Source organism: Sceloporus undulatus, chromosome 2 (assembly GCF_019175285.1).
Source record: "Sceloporus undulatus isolate JIND9_A2432 ecotype Alabama chromosome 2, SceUnd_v1.1, whole genome shotgun sequence".
NCBI lineage: Eukaryota > Metazoa > Chordata > Lepidosauria > Squamata > Phrynosomatidae > Sceloporus > Sceloporus undulatus.
This window is the reverse complement of record NC_056523.1, coordinates 270,183,951-270,200,897: the sequence shown is the minus strand read 5'-3', so window position 1 is coordinate 270,200,897 and position 16,947 is coordinate 270,183,951. Positions and strand designations below refer to the sequence as shown.

The 16,947-nt window shown below is 41.1% G+C and overlaps 1 protein-coding gene across 1 annotated transcript in view; it reads left to right on the top strand.

Moving 5' to 3' along the window:
* The window catches only part of MAN2A1 (mannosidase alpha class 2A member 1), an 89,599-nt gene that overhangs the window by 10,008 nt on the left and 62,644 nt on the right, over positions 1–16,947 (top strand). Inside the window, exon 2 of the mRNA XM_042455308.1 lies at positions 9,327–9,587. Within this exon, the coding sequence (XP_042311242.1) occupies positions 9,327–9,587 (261 nt within the window). The remainder of the gene's footprint in view (positions 1–9,326; positions 9,588–16,947) is intronic.

Below are 16,947 nucleotides of genomic sequence, written 5' to 3'. Positions count from 1 at the left end.
ATGGTTTTTCTCTAGTTGGAATTTTCTCCTGCAGTTGGATTTATGCCAGAACTTGGAACTAACTCATTGATTATCTTATAATGTTACTAGTTCATTGTTGTTTTTTGGTTTGTAGATCTCCCAGTTAATTATGATGATAAAATATTTTTCATGAATTCTGTTAGAATTCCCTAGAGTGAGATCTCTCTCCCCCCCCCCCCCAGCCTTTGGAGTTTTTCTGGTGGGTAGCAATATGTTGTTAGTCTTTCAGGTAATGTTTCTTTCTGTGTTGATAAAGTTCTAGACTGATCTTCGTTGTATATTGTTGTATGTTGTTACATACAATTTGTTGTTGTGTGCCTTCAAGTTGTTTTTGACTTATGGTGACCCTAAGGTGAATCTATTATGCCATTTTCTTTTCAAGATTTGTTCAGAAGATGGTTTGCCTTTGCCTTCCTTTGAAGCTGAGAGAGTCTAACTTGCCCCAGGTCATATAGGCCTCATACAGACAGGCCAAAATAAAGCTGCTTCGGGTCACTTTGGAGGTATGCTATTGAAATGATGCATGTGTACTAAGAGTCCGGAAGCTGCACCAAAGCTATGCTCCAGTTCTTAAGACTGGTTCATGGCTTTGGTGCGGCTTCCAGACTCTTGGTATACATGCATCATTTAAACAGCATACCTCCAAAGTGACCCCAAGCCGCTTTATTTTGGCCTGTCTGTATGGGGCCATAGTGACCAGGTCATATAGTGGGTTTCCATGGTTGGGTACAGATTCAAACCCTGGTTTCTCAGAGTTGTAGTCCAGTGCTCAAAAACCACTACAACCCATTGACTTTCTTGAATATAATATACTATTATAATTTCTAGAAGTTGCATTATTACTGTCTTCATTAACTCCCCCCTCCTGGCTATTTTCTGGACTGATGTCATCATATAATAGACATAATGCTTGGGCTGAGCTGCAGTGGACCCCTTTGTAATATGCAAAGCCTATTACTCACACAGTGCTAGGCTCGTGGATAATTAAATGAAATGTCTTCCTTAACTCATCTCCCATATCTTTATCTCTTGCCTTCTCCCCTACCCTCCTGACCCTCTCCATACTGCTTTTACCCACTGCTTCCTCCTCCCCCTCCTTACCCACAGTTAAGGTGAAGATAAGGTACAGTAGGTGCAGAGAAGGGTGGTTTGCTAGGTACCTGCTCATTAAAACTGCAGATGCCATAGATTGTAATCCTTGGTTGCTTCCTGCATGCAGAATCTGTGCTCTACCACTGATCTTTGCAGTGCACACTTCTTGATGACAGGCAGAAAGAATGCAATGGAATCATAAAATCAGTGTTGGAAGGGATCACAAGGGCCGTCAGTTGCAACTCATGGCCATAATTTTGCATATGCGCATAGAGTCAGATTTCAAATTAAGAATTTTCCTTTCTGGGCCAGTCTTCGTAGCATTCCTCTTACTGCTGTACTTGGAGTGGATCAGCGATTTCTAACTCAAATAAACAATTCCTTATTAACCTTTAGCAAGCAAGACATTTGAGGAGTGAGTCAAGTCTATTTCTTCAAGGGGGTGCAAACAAAAGAGATGCAGATGAGTGATCAACTGAACTGAAATGTTTCTAAAATGAAATCCCACATTTTGTGATGGCTTTTCCCAATCCAACAGTTCCCAGATGTGGAGGGCTTTCACCATTCTCAGGCAGCAGTCCTATTGTAGAGTTTGTAGTTCAGCTGTGGAAAATTTCAGGTTGGAGGAAGGTAACTTTAAAAGGATAAAAAGAGCCTTTTGGAAGGAGCCAGTAACAACATATGATCCCATAAGGCCAACTGTGACAAACTCCATGCCATTCTTTGCAAACCCCATGGACTGACCTATCTATCAGTGAATGTGTCAATAATAATGAATTAAACAATTTACTGTGGTGCCAGTAAATTAACTTTTCAATTTCTAATGCTTAACATTATCAAAATAATTTTCAAACTTTAACATTCCGAACTCTCATTGAGGTCTTAGTCTGTGGAGTCAGCCTTTTGTATTGTGTGCATCTGTTCCTAAGTTGTATCTGAATTGCTTCCATGTGTATTGTTTGTGGCAAAAAAAAAAGGTTGGTTGATTAGTACAGACAATGCAAACTTGAGCTAGATCAACCCTTATTAGCTGATACGGTAGCTGTAAGTTGGAAGTGCAGCATGAAACTGTAAAAAGAATTGAGGCTAAGAGATCGAACACCCGCCAGACAACCATGTGAATAACAGAAAAGTGCAAATAAGCTAGATGTTCTTGGGCTGAAATCAATGCAGTTAATATAGACTTGTCAATAAGTACCCCAGATGTAGTGTTCTAGTTGAGAGAAATTAAAAGATAAGAGAGGCTAGTGATGATAGTAATGGTAAGTGCTGTGCCAGTTAGTGGGGGCTTATCTGGTATCTTTTTAGCTGCAATCCTACACACAATTGACTTAGAGGCAGGGTTGGCCAGAAATTTGTCGATGGACTGCTAATTATTTGATTGTAGTCAGATGTATCATGAAAGCTGTGGCAGTTGAATTACATTATTATGATGTCATTGGTTAGCAAGGGCATTGGGTGGGGGATTATTCCCAGAAGTCAGCAGTTTTCTGGTCATGAATTTATCAGCACAGATTGAGACAAAAACTAGTTGAAGTAGATGCTGATAATGCCTAAAGAACTGGCCTGCATAACAGCAGTGGCATCCAAGGGTTTGGTGTCACTTGGTGAGGGGGGCGGGGCTTTCCAGCCAGAATGAACAAGGCTTTTGGTTGGAAGAGATGGAGCTTCCACTACAACCCGTTGACTTCCTTTTCGCAGCTCAGTTTTCTGTGGGAGAACTGGGCCACGGCAAGGAGCCAGGTTGGCCGCAGGCACCTCCTCGCCCTGAGGAAAACTGGGTCATGACAAACAGGGGCAGGGGGTGTGCACACACTCGGTCCATCTCTTTGACGTGGTGCGCCCTCTGCCCCTCCTTGCTGCTACTCAGGTTTTCCTCAGGGGAGAACTGGGCTGTGGCAAAGAGGGGTGGGGTATACTTGCTCGCTCAGCCCAGCTCCTTGCCATGGTCCTGTTGTCCTGAGGCAAACTGAGCCGCGACAAGGAGCTGGGCCAAGAGTACGCTCCCCTGCCCCTTCTTGCTGTGGCAGGGAGGTGCAAGGGGGGTGCATGCACACATGCTTGGCCCGGCTTCTTGCTGCAGCCTGGTTCTCCCAAGGAAATTGAGCTGCGGCAAGGAGGGTGAGGCGGGGGACGTCACCTGGTACGGTCTGCACCCCCCCAGTGATGCTATTGCATAACAGCCCTGCCTTCCATGTTGTTTAACAGTTCTTTTAGCTTTCTCTGTTTCAAACTTTAAAAAAACCCACAATCCTTCTGTTGGTTTTCTAAAATGAAAGCTAACAAAGATCAGTTCAGTGTTTCTTCATATATGTAGAAGTATCATTTAAAATTGTTTTAAGTTGTTCTGTGTCATAATGTTTTTGAAAAGTTAGTTTTCAGTTTCTGAAGAATAGTTGTATTTGTATCTGAGAAGCAATCACCCACTTTAGGCTAAAGTTTGTGGTTTAATGAGAGTTCAGTGTTTTAAAAATTGACTGTCATTATTTGACAGTATTGACTTATCAGATGACTGTATCACTTTTAACTAGTTACATTAACAGCTCTCCTGGGCAATAAATCCCACTGAACTTAATTGTATTTCCAGGGATAAACAAATTGTTCTAGAGCTTAGTATCTGTCTATTATTTCCCACTAGCCAGCATTAAAGTCCAGACAAATCACAGTGCTGTGTAACAAGTTATTTTATTTAGCAGCTGGTCCCAATACACAGAAATTTCTCATTGTAGCAGGGAAAAAAGACATTTAAAAGTATATTTTTTATCTCTCCAAACAGTAAGAGTGGAGAGCAGCCTTGGTGGAGGCCAGATAGATTCAGGATGTCTCTCCAGGGCCAGATGACCACTGGTGCACTACTCTAGCATTTACACTTTTCTGTGGTTGTATAGTGGTGCATGGGAAGGCAGACAAAATCTGCCAGCTTCAAACAGCCCATTTCTCCACTACCTAACTTTTTGTTTAACTGCTCATCTCCTGTCCTTTTCCCTTCTGCTGCCACTATCTGTGCTGGAATAATCACACAAGCATAATACACAGCCTGGATTATCTGGCACTGATGGGGACTGATTGAGAGTATCTAGTAAATACATATTGTTGTTATGTTCCTTGATGACACTTCTGACTTTTGGTTATCCTAAGGGTTACCCTGTCATGGATTTTCTTGGCAAGCTTTGTTTAGAGGGGTTTGCCTTTACCTTCCTCTGAGGCTGAGATAATATGACTTGCCCAAGGTCACGTGGTGGTTTTTCATGGCTGAGTGGGGATTTGTACCTTGGTCTCTTGAGTTGTGCTGGCTCTTGGCCCATTATACATAATACACATGCAAATAACTTCCCTAGACTGCATAAGTCATGCAAAATTATCCACTGGAATAGAACAATGTTGCTCACAGCAGATTGGGACTATATACCTCTAGGCATTCTTGTAAGTTCTATTCAACTCAATGGGACTGGTGATTAAACTTCCACTGGAAGGATTGCGTTTTGTAGGTGAGGTCGGAGAGGCAGAACACCTTTTTAAAAACAGCTGCTACATGATCAGACATGTACAGTAATTTCCTTGTTAAAAAATAACTGGAAGAAAAAGATCAATTTTAATCTATGTGAAGTAGCAGTTTGCTGGAGTACTGGGTCTGGACTTAGAAGGGACTAGGAAATAAATGAATTGCAGGATTCTGTTCACATGCATACTTTTCTTTGTACACATATCCTCTCTTCTTTTTCTCAAAAATATGACAAATTCTTAAACCTGAATAATACCTGTTTCTGAAATCTAGTTTTTACTAGTGTTAGCAATAATTCTTTGTTCTTTTGGTTACATTTTTAATTACAAATGCAAAAAAGAAGAGAAAAGGAGACAGGAGATTAAATATTACATGATATATTCATGGGCTGGACTTATTCATTAATTTAAGTCTATTATATGTTCAATAATATAATTAAAGTAGTGACTACAAGATACCACATCATTAAATGGTGAACGTGTATCTTTTCAATCTTGGTGTATAAGACCTTTAGCTACTATTAAATTAAGAGTACACAGGATCACAATGCTGATAGCAATAGACTTGTAGTAAATAAGCAAATAACAAAGATTTTTAAAATACAAAATTAATATGCTGTAATACATTAAGCCAAAAAGGAGCTTCTACTGGCTATAACCTCAACATATGCCTCAATTCTTAAGCCCTAACTTCAGATGTACTCAAACTAGATCCCAGTGCTTGAAATGCTGCTTTCTCTGTTGCCTGTGAATGAATAGTATCCCCACTAACCACATTCTTTTCCCTTTTAAAAAAGTGTTAGCCAGTCTGTAAAGAGAATTCTTGTCATACTTGAAAACCTGAATCTGCCTTAGGTGGAATCAAACATTGCTCCATAGACTACTCTGATTGTCAGTGGCCCTCTGTAGCTTTAGGGGAAACCCTTCTCCTTGCTACTTGAAACCCTTTAAACTAATGATGCTTGTTGAGCAGAGATCTTCTATATGGAAGGTATGTGTTCTGCAGTTTGTCAGTAACCTCTCCAAAGCAGTAACCCCTAATTATTAAGTGCCTTAATTAAACAAGCTATGGGGTGCTCATTAAACTTAATTGCTTGCTAATGACTGCCCAGCTTGTGCATTGATATCAGTGTATTTCTATTCATTTTCCTTAGTTCTCATTCATCTTTATGTTTTCCTCTGTACTCCAGTTTTATAGTCTACTGTCCACTCTGTTTGTTTGTCCACATTTCTTTTGGTTTCTCAGCTTCTTACCTTCTTCACATTCTAGTTTCTCTACCTAGCCTTCAACGTGTTTCACTAACTTAGCTCCATTTTCTTAGGATGTTTCTTTGGAACTTGCGGTCCTCTCTACATGTTGTTTTTTGAGTAGCCTGGGCAGTGTGACCAAAAGGCAGGGGTGATGGAGGTTGTAGCCCAGCTACATCTGGTGGGTTTCAGGTTCTCTGTCCCTACTCTAGGACCTGTATGGGCTTCTAGCCTCTGCCAAACTGGTGGCTTACTGTTGCTTCTTAGAAAATTTAATGAGACATTTTAAGACCATTGTGAGCTGAGTGGTTGGCATGTTTGTTTAAATTTATATAGTTAATATTTAACCTTGTCACTTTAAGTGTTCTTCATGGGACAAATAACTATATACATGAATAAACATAATTGTCAACTGGTCAATGATTTGGAAGCTTTATCACTACAAGTTCAATACAGTATGGGTTTTCCTTTTCTTTGTATGATGCATAATAAGGGTCTTATGCTTACCAGTGAGTACAGAAACATCAACTTGCTCCCAAGAGTTTAATAATATGTTTCATTTCTTGTTTCCAGAGGAATGCTTCTTGTCACAATGAGAAATGGCTTTTGTATTTTGAAGGCTACAGTCCTAAATATAGTTGCCTTTGGACAAAGTGGGCTGACTTCAATGTAAATATGTTTGGGATTACAAGTTCCTTTGCATAGATTGAGTGTTGTGAACTTGGAATTTGAGAAACAAAAGTCTCTTGGGCACAGAGAACCTAATTTTTTTAGTTTCTGGTCTTTGCAGCAGGATTGCTTTAGGGAAAAATAATAGTCAAAGTATAAAGTACATGATTAGCAGCACAGTGCTTAGTTAAGTCAGCATTTTCCCCATGCCTGCATAGGTTTATGAAACTGAGGAAGTAGACTCAAATCTGTGAAAGCTCATGCTAATGGGTTCTTTCTTTCAGTTAGTTCCAAAAGTGTAACTAGATCCCTTTGCATACTGGATTTATGCATGACCATCACAGAGGAGTAAGTAAATCCAACACCTGAAATGGTGGAAACACCACCCAGAACACATAACTGGTCAACAAAGAATCCCCAGTTGATTTTAGCCCTTTCTTAGGACTGGAGCGTGGCTTTGGCACGGCTTCTGGCCTCTTAGGATGCATGCATCATTTAAACAGCAAACCTCCAAAGTGACCCAAAGCAACTTTATTTTGGCCTGTCTGTATGGGCTCCTATGTTAGCAGTGATGACAGCTTTTAACTTTAATGTGATAATTTTGCCTTGACACCTTGAAATGCTGAATGTCTTATTCAAATCCTATTTTGGATCTATGTTGTTGTTTTTACTTTCCTGTTACTTTTACACAGAGAAACTGGTTAACTTACCTTTTAATATCCCTCAAAGTGGGCATCTAGACTGTAGTTCTGTGATTTAAAGAAAGTTATATGAAAGGCTAGTAATTGCTCACTTTAAGCTTCCATTTCAAAATTATATTTCATAATACAAAGTCATTTTCATTGTAATAAAATAAATGACCCCCATATTCTAGGACCTTTGCAGTAGGTTTTCCTAATTATAGAACCATGAATAGGGTCTGCCTTAATAGAGAGAATGTCAGATATTGTAATTTAAAACATGGCTATTGGTAGACTCTGGAAGATAAAAATTGAATATGCTTTGCTCTTAATTTGGTTTGCAATAGATATATGTAGTCTGATTGCTTACTTTTTTATTGATTAAGTTGTGTGTGTGTTCACTTTAATTATAGAGCTCTAAATAGCCTTGAATTTTTTTCATCTTTTTCGGGGAAAGTTCCTGGTGTAATATGATGATCATTACAACATTTTTTCCTTGTCTTTGGTCTATAACAGTGATTCCTAAAGTAGGTGCTACACTCCCTGGTCGAAGGATCCCGGGGGGCGGTGAGGTAGAAAGAGGGCAGTAGGGGGCCAGTGAGGAGAAAGGGTGCTGGTGGAGGGGCATTCAGTCAAAATATTGGTGTGCAAGAAAGACAAGAGGAACCAGCAGTCTTTAGGACCATGGTGGGGATGAGGATTACATTAAACATCTTTTCAGGGTCCCCAGAAAACTACCACACAGCCTCACTGATCATTTTGTGTGGTGGTGTTTCCCGTTCTTTGCCTGCCCATGTGAGTTCACTCTCTTACTGGCATCTTTTACTAGTAGTGGCAGTTGGGCAACTTGTGCAAGGCATTGCTTCCGTGGCTCAGAGGGTATTACTTCAGGGGGCATTGCTTCTGTGGCTCAGAGCGACACCATTTTGGAACAGATTGGAGCAAAGAGTAAGAGCACATGATGGCAGGAGAAAAGTGGCAGCAAAAAGGAGCTTTCAAATTTGGAACCCTGCTTAAGCTTTGTGAACTTTGCTGGGACCTGGCTAGCAGGTTGGAGTTGCACTGATGCTCTTGCTTTCTTTCATCAGACAGGCTGAGAGAAGAGTAGCAGAAGAAACACTTTCTTGTGAGAGAGTGGACAGTTAAAGCTGTGGGGGGGGGACATGTCTCTGGGGAAGGAGTACCTGTGTATGATTCTTGGAAAGAGTCCTTTGGCTTGGAGCGGCTCCTGTAATTAAAATCTCTCCCTTTCTGGCCCACACCAGTCTTCAGTCCAGAACATGTGGCCTCTGTAAACTCCCTACATTCACACCAGCTGTGCTTTTCTCTGGCCTGATGAAGGATTGAGAGTCCCTCCTCTCTAGGGAGAAGCTTCTCTCTTGCACCTGGTCATCCTTGGAGTAGTAATCGAGCAGTTGCCTGAGCAACAACCAAGAGGCCTCTTGTCCGCACTGGCCTTTGCTGCAAGGTTGGTATGGGTGAGAGGCTTCTGAGTCACTGCTCATCCAGAGTCTCCATTGCTGCTGCCAGGATGATAGGGTGGAAAAGGAGCAGGGACTGAGCAGCCAGCCAAACAGAAACTAAGAAGCCTCTTGCCTGTGCCAGTCTCGGCTGGAAGGCTGACACAAGCAAGAAGCTTCTTGGTTGCTGCTCAGCCAGCTGCTTTGTTGCTGCTCCCTTTGCAAACAGTCACATTGGTTGCTGCTCCCAAGGTGACTGGATGCAAAGAGAGCAGCAACCAAGATTGATTGTTTTGAATTAGCAGTAGAAAAGGTAATGGTAAAGGTTTTCCCTTGACAAGATTGTCTGGTCGTGAGGTGGTGCTCATTTCCATTACTAAGCCAAGGGAGCAAGTACTATCAGAGATGATTCTGTGAACATGTGGGCAGCATGACTACATGGAGAACAGTAAACCTAACATAAAAAAATGCACTGAGGGGGAGGGGGGCACTAGGGTTGCCACCCAAAAGGAAATAGGGCAGTAGCCGAAGAGGTTTTGGGGACCACTGGTCTATAAGAATTTAGTAAAGTTTTGAACTTTGGGAGGAAGAAAAAATAAAGTATGTCTGTTTATTGTTGACATGTTTGAATGACTAATGTTATCTGTCTCAACAGGGTCAGCTTTCAATACTGCAAGAGAAAATAGACCACTTAGAGCGCTTATTAGCAGAAAATAATGAAATAATTTCAAACATAAGAGATTCTGTTATCAACCTGAGTGAATCTGTCAAAGATGGACAACGTACTCCAGAAATTATAAACTTTAGTCAAGGAAACTTCTCAGAGCTATCACCTCTTGCCACTATGTACCTGTCACTTGATCCTGAAGATTGCCAGTTTGCTTCAAAACGTGGAAGCCAAGCTTCAGATGTACAAGTAAGAATCTAATAATGAATGTTAACTAGTCTTTTTAAAATTCTTTGCCACAATGTAAGGAGATGTTCTTGATAACTTTTAACTCTGTGTTATTCCCAAGCCACTTAAATTAGTTAGCTGCCTTTTAGGCTAATCAGACCTAGTTAGATATATTTTACTGGAAAAGAGTTGCAAATATGTTGTTTTGACTGGCTTCTGTTTTGATTGGCCTAAGCCATCTTCCTGTGCAGTTTAAGGCATAGGTGTACAGAAAAGATATTTGGATCAACTGGAAGATCTATGGGTGATTTGCAGTAGTTCAGTATGGATTCCCAGCACTTTCTTTGTTAACTGCCACCTGCCAGTTAAACCTCTGAAATGAAGGGTATCCAGAGTGCTCCTGGAGTGAGTCCTTGTGTGGAATGACTGTGAAATGTGTTCAGTTCTTGTTCTTCCAGAATCCAACATGATACTTGCAGAAACCTCTCTGTCAAAAATATGCTCTCCAGAACTATTTATCATGTGAGACGGTGAAAAAAAACAGAGCGGGAAAAGAAAATGGGAAAAGAAACCATACCCTAGGAAGCTGGGGATATTTAGCCTGGAGAAGAGAAGGTTTAAGAGGTGATATGATAGCCCTGTTTAAATATTTGAAGGGATGTCATATTGAGGAGGGAGCAAGCTTGTTTTTGCTGCTCCAGAGAACAGGACCTGGAACAATGGATGCAAGCTACAGGAAAAGAGATTCCACCAAAACATTAAGAGGAACTTCCTGACAGTAAGGGCTGTTCAACAGTGGAATAAACTCCCTCGGAGTGTAGTGCAGTCTCCTTCCTTGGAGGTCTTTAAGCAGAGGCTGGAAAGCCATCTGTTGAGTATACAGTACTTTGATTGAAAGTTCCTGCATGGCAAGGGGTTGGACTGGATGACCCTTATGGTCTCTTCCAGCTGTATGATTCTATGAAATTAAAAAAGACAAGAACTAGTATCATTTGCACTAATTCTGAGTGGAGAATCTCACAGACTGCTAATTAAGAAAAGTAGATTTTGAAAATTTGACTTTTGCTCACTACCAAAGATTGTGAGGTTTTTCTTTCTTGTCTGTTTTGTTTTGATTCTTACCCTTTCTTTTCAAATAGACTGAGAATACATAACTGTATTATGGCTCCCCAGATAAATGAGAACTTGTTTTCAGCATGTGATGTTTTGTACTTAAAACAATATGTGCTGATAGTTTTTCTACCTTGCAATGGCTGTTTGCAGAGAATATTTTTTCTCCTGTTGCTGTGGAGCACTGTTTCTGATGAAAATTACATTAAAGACAACTTAAAAACAACGTACTGTTACAAATCTATAACATAAACAAATCTATGCATGTAGGTTTAGAAGGTGAAGATAATGGATAATAAAAGAACAGCAACAACAACTTTGAGCTAGACTGTTCCTTAAATATGCTATAGAAATAGATGCCTTGGTTCTTTGAGATAACACTGTAGTAAATACAGCTTTACTAGAGGTCTGCAGCCAAGGAGTTTTCTGTTTATTTAAAATCATTATGTAAATGTCACAGTTTGTCAGCTCCTGCCCTGGTGTACTTTCTCTAGCCACTGTTTGCCCCATTTCCCTTTTTTCAGACTCCTTTATATGACCTTCTCTTTTATTCTTTTTGTCCCAACCATCTTTGTTTTCTCTCCTTAACAAACCCCCTTCCTGTGGCCTATACATTACAGCCTTTTGTCTCTCTCATTCTCCAGAATCAGAGCAGTTCAAATAAAGCAATACAGAAATAAAGAAATCTCTGCCAATGATAGTCTCAACCAGTAACAATCAGATAACATTCTGCTGGTCCCATCCTGCTGTAACAGTAAAGAAAACCCAGACTGAGATCCTACTTGGTACCTGTGCCAGTGTAAATATGTTGGCATAAATTGCAGTGGTGAGTGTAAGAAAAGCTACGGGGTAGTGCCATGAAGGAAGGCAGGCAGATTCTTGTGTAGAAGAGAATTTTTGCACTCCTGGCCTTCTGGGAGAGGAGGCTGTCCTTGGAGCTGAAAGTGCCCTGGGAAGAGTGACTTGCAAATTGTCTTGTGGCAGATGCACTTCCATTCTTCCCAGGAAGAAGAAGAAATTGGTAGGGCCATCACATGGAGAAGGTGACGTGATACTAACAGGGGACAGAAAAAAGGCAGAACTACTCAACACCTTATTTGCCTCAGTCTTCTCACAAAAGTAAAAGGGTGCTCAACCAGGGGAACATGGAGCAGACGATGCAGTAGAGGAACTGCAGTACAGGATAAGTAAATAGTACAGGAATACCTAGTTAATCTAAATGAATTCAAATCGGTAGGGCCAGATAAACTGCATCCAAGGGTATTCAAAGAACTGGCACAAGTAATCTTAGAGCCACTGGCAATAATCTTTCAGAACTTCTGGAGAATAGGAGTAGTCCCAGCAGACTGGAGGATGGCAAATGTCCCCATCTTTAAAAAGGGAAAAAAGAGGACTCAAACAATTATTGAGAATTATCTCAAATTCTTGATATTGGTCTTTCTTGAGATTCAGAATTACCTCTTCACTATCAGGTTTGTCCTCACTGCACAGGATCAGATCATCAACTTAACTTGTGATACAAGTCCATTTATTATTTCTCAATCTCTTGTGCACACATTTGTCAGCAGTGTCTAGAGTGAACTCCTCTTTGATAAGCTGGTTCAGTTTTTCACTCTATTCTCTGGTGACCTGTTTCAAACCATAAATGCTCCTTTGCAATTTGCATACAAGATGTTCTTTTCCAGGAACTTGGAACCTTATGGAGGCTATTCCATAAATTGTCTAACAAAGACAATGTCTTGTTTTTACATAAAGATTGCATCTCCTCACTAGTGGCTTGCACCCACTTCTCAGAATCTGTCTTTGACAGTCCATTGATCTTTTTCCAGTCAGAGGGTTTCAGAATTCCGTCCTCTGTGGCTTGATAAGAGAATCTGTCAGGTGGGATACCTCTATTTGAGGGTTTTGACCTTCTCACCTGGACTTGGATTCCTGGCTCCGCTTCTTGCATGTCGTCTGGTTCCTCATCGTCAACTGGTCCACTGCAGGGGTAGCTCCTTCTGGTTGCAGGACCTCTGGATGATGAAAGAACTCCATATGCTCTTGTTGCTTTTTCCACTGTAAATAAATCTACATAGACATCTTGGTTTGGATTAGATTTGGGCTGTGATCTTTCATCAATATAAACAGCACTTGTTAATTTTATTGTACGTCCATCTGGATTTAGAATTCTGTAAGCATTTGTAGCATAACCAACAAAAATTCCCTCTTCACTTCCGCAATCAAGTTTATCTTTCTTCTGTCGGGGAATGTAATTAAATGCTTTGTTTCCAAAAACCTTCAGATGGCTCTGTTTAGGCTTAACTCCAGGCCATAAATGAAATCGGTTTACATCTTTGGATTTAGTTGGCAGTCATTTACACATGTATGTAGCAGTCATGATGGCTGCAAACCAATAGTGTTTAGGCAAGTTAGCCTCCAAAAGCATGGTGATTGCCATTTCCTTGAGAGTTCTCTCTGCCACGCCATTTTGTTCCAGAGAATAAAGCTGTGTAGTCTGATGCTCAATGCCATGTTCCTTTAAAAAGTCATCAAATTCTACATTGACAAATTCACCACCATTGCCAGTGCACAGGCTATAAATTTGGATTTATTGCGAAATTTATTAGAGACTTGATTGAAGTACTCTTTGAATTTTTTGAAAAGTTTGACTCTTCTCTCTGAGAAGATAAGTGTATGTATACCTGCTGAAATAATCAACAATAGTCATAAAATTACCACCTGCTGACTTTTGATTGATTGGTGTAGAAAGATCAGCATGTAAAAGATCCAATGTCGCTTTGTAACTGGAGGTTGTGGAGCTCTAGTGGTCTTTGCTTTCAAACATTCTACACATTTTTCATTGTTAGAGCATGCACTGAATTTAAAGTCCCTTGCAAGCTCTTGATTGGCCAGTCTTAATATTTTCCACATTTTGATGAGCAAATCTGCAATGCCATAAAGTTGAACAGTCTTTGTGATTGCTTTGGGTCACTTTGTTTGCAGATGAATGTAAAACCTGCATCTGATGTCATGAGATCCTAAGTCTGCTCTAAAAATCAAATTTTTGACATGAAAACCAAATCAGGATTGCTTTCTGAAACTGGTTGCTCCTTTGATGTTGTGCTTTGCATACTATAAAAGGACGCTTGTAATTTTGGCACATAATAGACATCAAGGATTTGTAAGGTTTCTATCCTGTTGGGACCAAGTTTTGTTTGCAAAATGACAGTCCCTTTTCCCAGAGCAAAAACCTCTTGACCATTAGCACGATAGACAGGAAGAATTACATTTGCATCCAAATCAACAAACCCTTCTTTGCTGTTGAAGTAATATGTAATTGCTCAACTATCTATAAAGACTTCATTTTTATATTTATCTTCAGCAATTTGAAATAATTGTCCATGAATCAAAAAGGTATTAAAAGAACTGTCAAATGTAATATCAGAGCTATTGGCAAGAATCTTTGAGAACTCCTGGAGAACAGAAGAAGTCCCAACAAACTGGAGGAGGGCAAATGTTGTCCCCATCTTAAAAAAAAAAAAAAAGGGGGGGGGGAGGGTCCCAACAATTACTGCCCAGTTAGTCTGAAATCAATACCAGGAAAGATTCTAAAGCAGATCATTGAACAAAGAGTCTGTGAACATTTAGAAGGGAACATCATAATCACAAAAAGTCAACATGGATTTCAGTGAAACAAGTCATGATGGCTAATCTGACCCCCCCTTTTGGGGGGGGGGGAAAAATACCAGCTTGGTAGATGAATGGTATGCTATAGATATAGCATATGTTGATTTCAGTAAGGCCTTTGACAAGGTCCCCTATTATATTCTTGCAAATAACCAAGTAAAATATGGGCTAGGCAGTGCAACTGTTAAATGGATTGGTATTTGATTGAATGGTCAAACCCAAAGGGTGCTCAGCAATGGCTCCTCTTCATCTTGGAGAGGGTTCTGTCTTGGGCCAGACAACTTGGATGAAAGAATAGAGGGCATACTTATCAAATTTGCAGATGACACCAAATTAGGAGGAGTAACTAATATCCCATAGGAGAGGATCAAAATGCAAAATGACATTAATAGATTAGAAAGCTGGGCCAAAGCTAACAAAATGAATTTCAGTATGGAGAAATGTAAAATACTGCATTTAGGGAGGAAAAATGAAATGCATTGATATAGGATAGAGGACATCTGGCTTAACAAGACTACATGGGAAAGGGATCTAGGAGTCCTAGCAAGCCACAAGTTGAACATGAGTCAGCAATGTGATGACACAGCTAAAAAAGCCAATGCAATTCTAGGCTGCATCAATAGAAATATAGACTTGAAACACATGGGCCAAATAAAGCACTTTCTGGGTGGTTTGGGGGCATGGTGTTCAAATGATGCATCCCCCCAAACCACCCAGAAATCAGTCCAAGGCCATTTAAGACTGCCTGATGCCAGTCCAAAAAGAAGCAACAAAAAGCCACTCCTGCCGGCAGTCCATTCATGACTGTTGCAGTGGCTGGCTTCAGGACCATGGTGTCTGGCCACTGCAGTCCCAGAGCAGTTGGGGCTGGAGTAGCCTCTGGATGCTCCTTTTGCCCCCTCTGCTTCAATCCATAGTGTCTAGATTGAGGAAAATAATAGTACCACTCTATTCTGCTTTGGCCAGGCTTCATCTGGAATACTTTGTCCAGTTCTGGGTACCACAGTTCAAAAAGGATGTTGACAAGCTTGCCCAGAGGAGGGCAACCAAAATGGTGAAAGGTCTGGAAACTATGCTGTGTGAGAAGAGCTGGGTATGTTAGCCTGGAAAAGAGAACTTGGGATGACATAATAACCCTGTTCATATATTTAAAGGGCCCCATATTAAGGAAGGAACAAGCTTGCTTGTTGCAATTACCTGGACCAATGGATTCAATTCGCAGGAAAGGAGCTTCCTCAACATTCCTCAACATTAGGAAAAACTTCCTGACAGTAAGCTGTTAGCAGTATTACACACTCCCTTGGAGTGTGGTGAAGTCTCCTCCTTTGGAGGTTTTTAAACAAAGGCTGCATGACCATCTGTTGGGCGTGCTTTAATTGTGTATTCCTGCATGGCAAGGGATTCGACTGGATGGCCCTTTTGTGTATCTTCCGGCTCTGTGATTCTAGTACTGAGGATCCTCTGAAGGCAGGCACTGGAAAAATAGACTTACTTGGAGCTGGTAGCCATTCTTTTCAAGATGGTGGACATTAAGAGCCTGCTTGCCTACCTGCCTTTGTAGCACCATGCAACTCAGGGAAAAGTGCACTTTGTTGTTTACAACTTATGGAGACCCTAAATCAAACCTATAATTGGGTTTTCTGGCCAAGATCTATTCACAAGAGTTTCTTCCTTGCCATCCTCTGAGACTGAAAGGTCACTCAGTTGGTTTCTGGGGCCAAATAGGGATTCAAACTGTGGCCTCCTAGAATCCAAGTCCAAAACCACTATACTGTACCGTGCTGGTTCTCAAAAGCTTACTATACTAGCATAATGTACCATTACACAAGCATAATGCACCAAAACATTCCAGCCAATATGTACTACTGACAGATGCTGCTTCATCATAGTGCAAACATTTTAACAACACTCATTATAGTGTGCCCGCATCATACGCGGATTTGAGCATACGCTCAAACCGGTGTAGAGCCGTACGGGGTGCAAGGGCCGGCATGTCCCATTGGAATGAATGGGGCGTGCACGTGCGCTCCCACACCACTGCATGCACGAGCCCCATTCATTCCAATGGGGCATGAGCGTGCACGGAATTCGGCTTATGTGAGGGGTCTGGAACGGATCCCCCGCATTCAAGGGCGCGCTGTACTATAGTTTTTTGTGGGTTTTTCAGGCTATGTGGCCCGAAAAAACTATGGATGCCGGCCATGAAAGCCTTCATTACTATATTGATGATGGTGGCTGTGCCAAGGTAACAGTCATTTAAACCCTTAACAGGGAGGAGTAATTTTAGTTGGTTTGAGATGTTAGAAGCTCACTGAGAAAGCTAGAAACTAGCTTCATATCTGATTAGTATTCAGTACCAGTAATTGTGAGGTGAAGCAGACAGGCCAAATGGAGGAGCTAGAAGCCACTCTGGGCATGATCGCTCTGGGACCATGGCAACTGGATGGCTTGCTCCCAAAACGGGCCACCATTGTGGTGCCAAACAGGCTGCTGGCAGGAGCAGCTTTTTGCCACTCCTTTTGCCTGTAGCTTTGGGTTGCCTTAGGCGGCCTCAGGGTGCCTTCTGGCAACGTCGGGAGCAAGCATAATCTAAACGCCATGC